Genomic DNA, 12,500 nt, shown 5'->3' on the forward strand with positions numbered 1-12,500 from the left:
CCTGAGCCGAAGGCAGTCGCTTAACCAACTGAGCCACCCAGGCGCCCTATAGTCACTTTCAAATTATATTTTGATAAACATTTCAGTGTTTCATTTTTATTAGGTAAAAATAGAACTGGCTTTGTAAGATTCAGATAGGCACTTAACTCCTTTTTCTCTCTCTCTTGAAATATTACATTAGAATACCTCATTTTATTAAGACTGACCCCTAACTCATGCTTGTAGGCACAGTTAAAATATATATATATACAGCATTGGGGGAAACAGAATTTTATTGTTTCCTGACTTCCATTAACTAGTACAAATATGAATAAAGAACATAAGCTGAGTAAATTATAGTGGGAAAAATCTGACTTCAGTACTTTAGTTATAATTATTTCCCCTTTGGGCAAGCTAGCAGGTTTGTATCTGCCAGTTAGTGTCATGATTATTTGTGTTGGTGGAAAAGCATAACTAGCTCTTTGTGTATACCTCATATTTCAGTTCAGGTTTATAAAGGAGCATGATGATAATAATAAAGGATGGCAATATGTTTTTTTTAATTTGTCACTTCTTTCATAGAAGGATCCTGCTTATTTTTACGGATATGTGTATTTCCGACAAGTTCGAGATAAAAGTCTAAAAAGAGGCTACTTCCAGAAGGTAAATTTCGTATACACTAAGGGAAAATATTTTTATATTGTGGCTAGAAAAATAGAAACTGTAAGGATGAATAGTTTTTAAAGTCTTTGATATTTTTTCTTTAAACATACTACAACTTATATTTTATTTTTGTTTTTTTAGATTATAGACACCTGTCCCTAGATTTTTAACTAGTATTGAATTTTGCCTTTCTGCTATCTCTGTGCTAGATTCCTGGCGGTAAATTATAGATGTTGTTTGAAACTATCAAAAGCCAGAAGAATCTGCTTAATTGTCACATTTTGTAATAAGGGAAAGGATAAACAGATGATTGTAGTATTGTTACAACTAATAAAAGCCTGCAGTATCTTTTTTAAACCGTTAAGAGTCAGTAAATACACTTTAGCAACATCTTAGTCATTACTGTTTCCACTCTAAATGTACAGTCATTTTATTTTCTTAAAAAAAAATTAGGGGCACCTGGCTGGCTCAATCAGAAGAGCACACAACTCCTGATCTTGGGGTTATTTGTTCAAGCCCCATGTTGGCTGTAGAGATTACTTAAATAAATAAACTTTTAATAAATTTTCTAACCACCATTTTAAAAAATTTTGGTTCTGATTTAATCCCAACTAACAGGGACACGCCTTTACCTTTTGTAACTAGAATGTGCCTTGACTACTACTTGATATTGGATGGAAAAGTAAAAAGTAGTTTTCAAGAAAAATAGATAAAAAAAGATTGGTATAATCCATATCCGAAGTGATCCAACTATAAAGTCACAATTTCTTTTTTTTAGATTTTATTTATTTATTTATTTATTTATTTATTTATTTGAGAGAGGGGGGGAGCATGCAATAGGGGAGAAGCAGAGGGAGAAGGACAGGCAGACTCCATGCTGAGCGCAGAACCTGATGCGGGGCTCAATCCCAGGACCCTGAGATCAGGACCTGAGCTGAAATCAAGAGTTGGATGCTTAACTGACAGAGCCACCCAGGCACCCCAAGTCACAATTTCTAAGTATATGGCTATGACTATTGAAGACTAAGATACAACAGTCATAGGTCTTAGTTTGAAAGAGCATCATAATTTGCTCTTTCTGTATTAGGAAGAGTTCATCTGGCCAATTCCTGATACTGTTTTGCTAATGACAATAGCAGCGAGGCCTTGGAAATTATCCATGACATTTGTCTACTGATAGGAAATTCTTTTTCCTGGAGAGCAGGAGAATCTGTGAATATGCCTTTATGCTCTTAAGCTGTAATAAAGTGAAACTTTTTTGCATTCTGCAACTGTAGTTTTATGTAGTTTTTCTTTTAATCATCCACTGCAAAAGCTTTATTTCAAAATCCACACTTTTTGCTGAATTTAGCTTGTTAATAATTGATTATGTAAGAAATGACAAGTTTAAGTTATAATCATTAGGAAAATAAAAAAACATACTTCTTTTTTCTCTCCAGTCCTTGGTTTTGATCAGCAAACTACCTTATATTCATTTTTTTCACACTGTGCTCAAACAGATAGCACCAGAATATTTTGAAAAGAGCGAACCTTATTTGGAAGCAGGTAAGTTAAACTTTGTGTGAGTTAGATACCTTTAAGAAGGAGTTGTAAAAATTTTACTGGAAATGGCTGATAAGTATAAAGTTGACTTTCTAAAAAAAATTAGTTAAGAATTTTAAGGGCTATATGGTAGGAGAGAGATGTAAAACTCTTCTGCACCTTTACCTACAAACACCTTTTATTATCTCCTTTTGCAACATAGATGATGCCTATTTATTAGGGTAATAATAAACAAATATGGAGTTGACAGCTCTGCTTCTCAGAGTACTATTTAAACAGAAATCTTTATGTCAGTACAGAGGCCTCTACCAGGTGGTATGCTTTTGTAGCTAATTTTACTAGTAAAATTTAAACCTATCATTTTGTTGCTTTCAAAAAATTTATGAACCAGTTTATATCCTAGAACACAGGTATATTTCTGGTGAAATGTAAGATATTTTCACTACTTTTACTTTTCTTTTACCTTTTATCTTCCACCTTTCCAGTATATTTTTCCTGCTCTATAGAAAGTGGAGTTCTAATTTCTAATGTTTTATTTTTCATATTTTAATATTTGAACTTATAATAAGGAAATATTTTATTTTTCAGCTTGTAATGATGTTGACCGATGGCCTGCCCCAGTGCCAGGGAAGACATTATACCTGCCTATTATGGGGGTTGTAATGAAGGTAATACCTTTTATTTCATTTGTCTCCTTTTCTGAGGAACTCTAGGAAGTTCATAGATGAGTTTTACTTTTTAACTTCCTAATGATGTCCAGTCCTGTTACTGCTTTCACTTGTATGTGAGGAGTTACAGAGATATCACAGTTCCTCCTGCTGCACAGAGCCATTAGTCACACTACTCCAGGGGCCACCTGTCCTGTTTCATCCTGTAGAGTTTGCACAGAGGTGTCATTCTTACATAATACATGTGAACGTAAATGCTACCTTCTAGACTTCTGCAACTCTATTGCCCTCCAGGGATGGGTGGAATATTTTGTAGAATTGAGTATGAATTAGTAAAAATTAAAAGAAATTAGGAAAGCCATTGGGTCTTAGGTTTAAATGATCTTAATGTGTAATGTCAGACCAAACATGTCCATCCCAGGGTATTGTGCTCTATTCACTTTTCCTTTCTTTTCTTTTCCATTCCTTTCCTCTCCTTTCCTTAATGAATTAACATTTTGCTTGCAGGCTTTGTATGAATGTTCTCTAAGTGCTTTTGCAATTCATTTTAAAGTTGGACTTATTTTTGGCAATGCTCTGTTTTTAGATGTACTCATTTCTGTAGGATGTGTTCTGTTTTTTTCCCTGGGAGATCATCAAAATAGTACTCGTAGCTCTGGGTTGAAAGTTCTCATGGTTTCCTGTTAGATTTATCCCATAGTTTGGCAAGCTTGAGAGGGTGTGTTTGGGCGTGTGTGTATTAATGAAGCAAAGATTGGAACAATAAACAGGAAGCAGTATGAAGCTGATGCCCTTTTTCTGTTTTCCAGCACATTTGCTTCTCAGTGGGTTAGTGATTTCCATGTGTATGGGAATATAGAAACCTTGGTTCACTTACTTTCTGCTGTGACTAAAGATAAATAAGACTGTAGTTTTTAAATCTGATGTAAATACTTTGTTTTTATGGCTTTTTAGCCTTGCTGAGTGTACATTTTTAGTGGTAAGAGTGTTTCAGATTCTTCTTGTAATGGGACTCACAAATTATATAAAAGACATTCTTTTGTAGCCAAAGTTAATTTCTTCTCTTTCTCTTTAAGGTACGGATTCCCACATGTCATGACAAGCCTGGGACAACTCAAATAGCGCAGTTAACTCAGCAGGTAGTGTGGTACTGTGGTAGAATAATCCAGCATATATAGTCTTTTTAACTGAATTCTTAAACTAGCAAATGCAGTTTCTTGGGTTTATGATATATTTCTGAATATTACTGAAATACCCCATTAAATAATTTTGTAATGAATTGATAATAAACTTTCTAATGTTTCTCAGATTGTTTTTCTTGTTATGTGGTAGACACTAGAGAACTCAGAATTTATACTGTAGCTGTGAGGACTAGGGGAAAATACATAAAACTTCTTAGTTTCTTAGAAGAGTGGTCAACAGACTTTTGTTTGTAGGAAACACAGTCAAAAGGATTCTGTAGTTATGATTGTCTTTCATTTCCACCAAAGCTACATCTGTTCATGGGTGGGGTTGAAGTTTTTATTTGAAATATTTTAACTGGTATATTTGCCACTCCCATTGTTTGAATTGAATTAAAATGGAAAGCAGTAGGAAAACTAATTTTGCCTGTTATGTTATGGTAGTATTTCATGCAGTGGTGAATTAATCTAACATCTGACTATTAGGTTAATGCTTTATCCAAGATATCTGTCATCCTTGATCTTCTGTGTTAGGGGAGATTGGTAAGACCCATTCTCTTTGTGGCTGTTTCTGGAAGAAGAGAATCTTAAAAGATAGGGTGACATAGCTTATTGATCACAAGATAGATATGTAAAAAATCAATTTCTGTAAATTTTAGTGACATCTGTATTTTTTTTTTTTTTATCTCAGGCAGACACACATATATCTGTTATTTTACCTACTGTTCATGAGGTGGATCTTTTCAGGTAAATTTTATTAACTGCCTTTACTCTTTTACTTTGTGATATTGTTTTAAATTTCTTTAGGAAATGAATGTTCTTAAAGGTAGAAAAAACTGGAAGAAAAAAAGGAGGGCCAAAAACTGGAAGAAAATAGTTATTATGTTTCACATATTATTATAAATCAATGATTCATCCCTGACTATATATTATGAGCTTTGACAGGGAAATTTGGGTATGGACTGGGTATTACATGGTAGAAACAAATTATTTTTTGTTTGGTTTGGTGTGAGAATGGTGTTGTAATCATGTGAGAAAATGGACTTACTTTTTAGAGATGTATTTTTAAGTATTTTGAGATGAAATGTCATGAGGTTTGTATTTTATTTTAGAATACTTCAGTAAGAAGTGCCTGGCTAGCTCAGTTGGTAGAAACTAAGACTCTTAAAATACTTCAGTAAGAAAAAAATGAATGAAGTAAAAATGATAAAATATTTTTAACTCTAGATGGTATATAAATGGGGGTTGTTACACTATTGTCTTTATTTTTCTGTATGTTTGAAACTTTAAAAAATGCAAAATAAAAAAAGGGAGAAAGAATCTAGCACTTCAAAAAGAAAAGGAAACGTACCAATGCCTGTGCCTTACCCAGAGCAACTATATAGAAATCTCTGGACTGGTGCCCAAGTTCCAGCTCCTAGGTGGTTCTGATGTGTAGCTCAGCTTGAGAAACCACTGCTGTTGCCGAGCAGTTATTAAATAGTAATACATACAATCGGGAATCATGTAAAAGACTTAGAATGGGTTTTTTGGTTTGATTTTTGTGTGTGTAGAATTTTGTGTGTGTGTGTGACCTTTAAACTGCATGGAATATTGCTTCCAAGAGTGATTTGTTTTATATGCTTGATTTGTTTTATACACTTGGCCCTAGTATAGCCCACAATCCCACTTCTAGGAATTTACCCCAATAAATATGAAAGCACATATCCACACAAAGACCTGTATGCAAATGTTTATAGCAGCTCTATTCATAGCAGCCTAAAACTGGAAACAATGCAAATGTCCGTAAACTGGTAAATGGATAAACAAATTGTGATCCATGCATATGCATGGAATACCACTTAACATTAAAAAAAAGTGCACTATTGATACAGTCAGCAACATGGGTGACTCAGAAGCATTATGCTTAGTGAAAGGAGCCAGATTTTAAAGAGCTACTTACTGAATAATTCCATTTATATGATATTCTGGAAAAGAGGCAGACATCAGATCAGTGGTTGTCTGGGGGTGGGAGAGGGAAGTCAGCTACAAAGAGGATGAAGGAAATTTTGGAGTGATGGAAGTGTTCTAAATCTTTGTTAAGTGTGAATTTTACTGTATGTAAATTATAAATCTTACTTAAAAACAAATTGACTTTCTTTTAAGAATTAGATATTGTAGCATTCTTAGAATGAAAAGGGAGAGTGAATGTCCCCCAGATAAATGAATAGTTATCACAGGAAAAATATACAAAGAAGGATGCATACTATATACCTTTTTTTTTTTTAGAGAGAGCGAGCGCACCTGCATGGGAGTGGGTGGAAGGGGGCAGAGGGAGAGGGAGAGAGAGAATCTTAAGCCAGCTCCACGAGTGTTGTAGAGCCCCACATAGGGCCCTATCTCAGGACCCTGAGATCATGACCTGAGCCGAAACCAGGAGTCGGTCCCTTTAACCATCTGAGCCTCCCAGGCACCCCTACTATTTATACTTTTGATACTTAGTTCATTTAGGAATAAATTAAATAATATGCATAAGTTAATATAGAATTTGATTACTAGACATGTTTTCTTTTGAACCGCTAGGTGCAAATCTTAATGCTTTCCAGTTTATTATCAGTTATCTTTGCTTTTGTGGTAATTAGTTATTCCTACCACTAACACTTTTTATTAGCATGTGTCTTTTCTCCTGATTATGAATGACATGTTCTTGTTTTTAAAGTAGGACAAGTGAGGGGTACCTGGATGGCTCCCGCTCAGGTCATGATCTCAGTCAGGGTCATGAGATTGAGCCCGGTGTCCAGCTCCGCGCTCAGCAAGGAGTCTGCTTGAGATTCTCTCCCTCCTTCTCCCTCTGCCCCTCCCCCTCACTCTCGCATGCACGCGCTCTCTCTCAAATAAATAAAATCTTTTAAAAAGTGGAACAAGTGAGTGTGTTGTTTTTTTCATTCTTGTTGCTCAGGAGGTGAAAAAACTGAAAGTCAAACAATAATAGGCTCATACAGATAGTGCTGTGCCGAGCATTTAATATCTGACCCTCAGATTAGTGACAGCACTCTTCATTTTGTGTGTGGAGAGCTTACATTGTACGTTTTTCGTGTGAATAAAAGTTTAAATGTTTATCACTTATATTGAAGGTGATATTTTTATGTCAACAGTGAGCTTGAGAGCAAAGGACTGAGACCTGGAAAAATGTTTGAAGCTGAGTGGTAGAAATGCAGTTGAGTCTGGGGGCTTGTCTCCCTCCTTGTACCAGGTCAAGTCTTGTTAAGCTACCACTAGTCCATGGACCCTGACTTTGGTGTCAGCTCTCTTGATCACATAGTCTTTTCATTCAGTTTTTTTTTTTTTAAAGATTTTTTTAAATTTATTCATTTGAGACACAGAGATAGAGAGAGAGAGAGCATGAGCAGGGGGAGAGGCAGAGGGAGAGGGAGAAGCAGGCTCCCTGCTGAGCCAGGAGCCCGATGCGGGGCTCAATCCCAGGATCCTGGGATCATGACCTGAGTCAAAGGCAGACGCTTAACCATCTGAGCCACCCAGGTGCCCCATCTCATTCAGTTTTTAAGTTGGGCTTACAGTTGAGGGACAGCTTTTTGTTGAAAGAAACACATTCTCTTGCCTAGAGTCAAGGACGTTTTACCTGATGATACTTGCTGTTGGTTCCTCACATGGCAAGAGGCTTATCAGTTATGTGTCATCATGTTCCTCCTTTCCCCCTTCTTGATAATGAAGCCATCTTGGCTTTCTACCCCATTGGCAGAGTAGATAATAGCTATGAGTGTTCTGTGTTTCAAAGACTATAAAAGTCTATTACTACATAAAATGTGTCTGATACTCATTGATACATGTTAGTTTCTTTTAGTTTTTTTTTTTTTTAAGATTTTATTTATTTATTTGACAGAGACATAGAGAGCGAGCACAGATAGGCAGAGCGGCAGGCAGAGGGAGAGGGAGAGGCAGGCTCCCCGCTGAACAGGGAATCCGAGGAGGTGGGGCTCGATCCCAGGACCTTGGGATCATGACCTGAGCCAAAGGCAGACACTTAACCAACTGAGCCACCCAGGTGCCCCAGTTTCTTTTAGCTTTTAAGATTATAACAACATGCTATGTCTTTGGAAAAGTTTGAAACCTTTATCTAGTTATTTACTTGTCTGGTTATCTATTTATATATGTATCTATTTATTTATTCATCTATTTATTTATTTGGAGTAAGTTTCTAATTTTTTCCAGGGGATGACTCTTTTGAGGGGGCGGCAGTGGAGCTTAGCATAAAGCATAGCACTCCAGAATGGGGATATGAGAGTAGTGCTAAAAAAATACCCTATAGTTTCCCTACCCTCATTTTAGTAATTTTATACTGCAGTTAATTAGATGCCTACCACCAATATTTATTAAAGCTAGAGCTGGAGATAGGATATATTTCTTGAATATTTAATACTTACCTCCCCAATAAAACTAATTTTTGTAACAAATATTTCTAAAGTAATACAGGGGTTTCAGAGAATGCTTTATCTTGTAACTGTACTTGGTGTCTGTTTATACCCTTACTGATTATATATTATAATACTTGTGAGAAAAAGCAATTTTCAGCTTTAATGCCTGAAGGGCACCCCACTATTAAATATATACTTACACACACTTGCCACTTTTCTATAAATTTGTGATTGTTTAAAAATTTTATGTACATAAATATACATATAAATGTATATGTGTATATATGCATATTATATGTAATTATATATATAAAAATTTGAAACAATCACTAATTTACAGAAAAAGAGTAAGTATAGTACAGAAAACTTTTTCCTTGTACCACTTGATGGTTGGAGACCTGATGTCTCATTATCTCTGAATACTTTAGTGTCTCTCTCCTACAAATAAAGGCACAATGCCGTCATCAAAATTGGGAAATTAACATTGGTAAATTAATACCGTTTAGTTCAGATGTCACCAATTGTCACAATACCATCTAGTTCAGAATTGTCTGTTGCATTTACTTGTCATGCTTCTTCAGTCTCTCTCCTTCAGTATGGAATAGATCCTCAGTCTTCTTTCACACACCTGAGCTTCTTGTGGATTACAAGACAGTTATTTTGCAGGAAATCCCTCAGTTTAGGTTTGTTTGGGATTTACTCAAGATTAGATTTGAGCTCTGTGTCTTTGGCAGGGAGGTAGCTTGCCTTGTTACTGAAGATGTTCACTTTGTGGTATTCTCCAAGCTTCTCGATGATAAACTACTGGTTTTCCTTTTGTGATTAAGTATTTTGTGGGGAGGCACTTTGAAGATTTATTTATTTATTTGAGACAGAGAGAATGAGAGAGACAGAGAGCACATGAGAGGGGGGGAGGGTCAGAGGGAGAAGCAGACTCCCTGCCTAGCAGGGAGCCCGATGCGGGACTCGATCTTGGGACTCCAGGATCATGACCTGAGCCGAAGGCAGTCGCTTAACCAACTGAGCCACCCAGGTGCCCCTGGGGAGGCACTTTGAAACTATGTATATGAGTTATTTATTGCTGTGTAATAAATTACCCCAGTACTTTGAGAGAATATTTGAAAGAACAGATATTACTTCACACAGTTTCTGAGGGTTAGGAATCTGGGAACGTCTTAGCTAGATGGTTCTAGCTCTAGATCTCTTACGAAGTTGGAGTCAGGATATCAGTCAGGGTTTTAGTCAGTTGGACAAGTGGGGCATGAGGGTCTTGACTGGGGCTGGAGGATCTGTTTCCCAAAAAGGCTTACTTACTTGGCTGCTGGCTGGAGGTCACAGTTCCTTGTGGTTGTTATCAGGAGGCCTCATTTCTAGTCATGTGGACCTGCCCATAGGGCAGCTTGAATGTTCCCACAGTATTCAGAGGGGATCTGAGACAAGGCTGAAGCCACTATGTCTTTTATGATCCAACCTTCTAGGTTGCACAGTCCTTATTCTGTTCATTACATGTAGGCCATTAATCTACCCCACAGCTAAGGGTGGGGGGTGAGAATTAGGCTCCATGTTTTAAAGGAAGTATCAAACAATTTGTAGAAATATTTCAAAACATCATACTGTGTATATCTGTATGGACTGTTGGTTTCCTGTTTTATTCAACAGGTTATTAAAGTCTTTTTTTTTTTAAAGATTTTATTTATTTATTTGAGACAGAGAGAATGAGAGACAGAGAGCATGAGAGGGAGGAGGGTCAGAGGGAGAAGCAGACTCCCCACCGAGCAGGGAGCCCGATGCGGGACTCGATCCCGGGACTCCAGGATCATGACCTGAGCCGAAGGCAGTCGCTTAACCAACTGAGCCACCCAGGCGCCCCGGTTATTAAAGTCTTATTATTCTCATTTGATGTTTCAGTTGTCCCCAGTTTGGCCAATTAGACTTGTCTCACTTCAAGTTGGCCTCTGTTTTTGTTTTTGTTTTTGAAATATTCTTGTCATTCTTTAAAGACTTCCTTGCTTTCTTGTGTAAGATGTTCCAGGCTTATCTTTTCTTTTTTAATTAAAAAAATTGATATATTATTCACATACCATAATATCCACTCTTTCAAAGTATACAGTTCACAAAGTTGTGCATAAATACTCTCTAGTTCCAAAACATTTAATCACTTCGGGTGCCTGGGTGGCTCAGTCGTTGGGTGGCTGCCTTCGGCTCAGGTCATGATCCCAGAGTCCTGGGATCGAGTCCCACATCGGGCTCCCTGCTCAGCGGGAAGCCTGCTTCTCCCTCTCCCACTCCCCCTGCTTGTGTTCCTGCTCTCACTGTCTCTGTCAAATAAATAAATAAAATCTTTAAAAAAAATAAAAAAATAAGACATTTAATCACTTCAAAAAGTAACCCTGTTCCTAGTGGCATTTATTCCCCATTTCTTCTTTCCTCCCCAGCCCCTGGGAGTCACTAATCTGCTTTATATCTCTATAGATTTGTCTATTCTGGCCATACCATATAAATAGAATCATAAATTATGTGGCTTTTTGTGTCTGCTTTCTTTCACTTAGCATATCATTTTCATTGGTTTATACATGTGGTAGCATGAGTCATTACTTCATTTTATTATGTTCCATTGTGTGGATATAGCACATTTTGTTTATCCATTAATTCACTGAAGGACATTCAGATGGTTTTTACTTTTTAGCTATTATGTGTAATGTTACTCTGAACATTTGTCTATAAGCCTTTGTATGGACATATGTTTTCAGTTCTCTTGGGTTTTAAGATTATCTTATATTTTTCCTTCCCTAGCCCTGGAATCAGCCATTTCTCCAAAAAGCCTTGGCTTTTTTTTTTTAATGGAGAATAGGATTCAGAAGCCAAGATCTGGGTACTACTTGTGCTCATTGCTATTAGGATATCATTGATTTTAGGCCCTCTCAGTGGACAGAGCTAGGGAGTATATACATATTTGTGAAGGGATGCATACATACATACTCATATATATATACACATTCTTGCTATATATTTCTATATACATATATATTAAAAACCATAAAGTCATGCCACTACTCTCAATTCCAATCCTATAAGACAGGGTTCATTCTAGTTTTCTTCCTTTCTGTATTTGTATTTCTTTCTGAGAAATTTTCTGAGAAACTACCTCCTATTATCCTTAATTAATTAATTTATTTGATCAGTCCCTGTTAGTAACCAGTCTCTCATCTCTGCTTAAATGCTCTCCTCTGTGCAAATGACTTTCTTACCCCTTTTGGGCTTTGACACTCCATACCCAGCTGCCCTTCTTCATGGATACCTTCCTTAACTTTCTCAGGCTCTACTCCATGCTAGACTGACCCCCATGTGGTTACCCTCCTACCCCATTTAGGCTTCTATATTGTACATTAGGCCCCCTCTCCATATGGGTGCCATCCTCACTTCACTTGTGCTCTGGCTCCCAATGCTAGACTAACCCCCACAGGAATGCCCTCCTTATCCTACTGTGCTCCTACACCTCTTTCCAGGCCACCTCTCCGTGTGAACACCCTATTTCCCCTGCTCTTATGTCCCATCATGGACAGCTTCAATACACTCTGGCTCTGACACTCCACACCAGGCTGCCCCTCCAGGCCTCTCATACTTCTTGCCCTTCGCCCCAAACCAGATCACCTCCACACATGTACACCTTCTTTACCACATCTGGGTTCCAACAGCCCCCCAGGAAGCTAGACATCCACGTGGATGTCTCACACAGGTCCTTACACCCCTATCTGAGCCAACATGTCTGCTTTCCCTCCTGGCAGAGATGCCTACCATGCACCATGTTCTGCTTTAGAATTGAATCGTTTAGGAAAGAAAGAGGAAGAAGAGGTCCTTTGCCTTATCCTTGAACTGTTTATATTGTTTTTCTGTTTTTGCACTTCCTTCACATTTGTTTTCTTGCTTTTGAATTGTTAAAATTAACTTTCCCTAATTTCCATTTCACAAATCTGTTTTATGTTTTTGCACTTAACGTGTTCTTCCTTCCTTCCTTCCTTCCTTCCTTCCTTCCTTCCTTCCTTCCTTCCTTCCTT

General features: G+C 37.2%; 1 protein-coding gene across 2 annotated transcripts in view; it reads left to right on the top strand.

Annotated features, from left to right (window-relative positions):
• DENND6A (DENN domain containing 6A) overlaps positions 1-12,500 on the top strand; it is a 57,778-nt gene that overhangs the window by 21,407 nt on the left and 23,871 nt on the right. Inside the window, exons 5-9 of one of the 2 annotated variants that reach the window (XM_034998043.1) lie at positions 562-642; positions 2,082-2,187; positions 2,773-2,852; positions 3,929-3,991; positions 4,725-4,780. In XM_034998043.1, coding sequence (XP_034853934.1) covers positions 562-642; positions 2,082-2,187; positions 2,773-2,852; positions 3,929-3,991; positions 4,725-4,780 — 386 coding nt within the window. The remainder of the gene's footprint in view (positions 1-561; positions 643-2,081; positions 2,188-2,772; positions 2,853-3,928; positions 3,992-4,724; positions 4,781-12,500) is intronic. The other variant, XM_034998044.1, reaches the window with a different exon arrangement.

The sequence above is a fragment of the Mirounga leonina genome, unplaced genomic scaffold, assembly GCF_011800145.1.
Source record: "Mirounga leonina isolate KUSES-001 unplaced genomic scaffold, KU_Mleo_1.0 Mir_94, whole genome shotgun sequence".
Lineage (NCBI taxonomy): Eukaryota > Metazoa > Chordata > Mammalia > Carnivora > Phocidae > Mirounga > Mirounga leonina.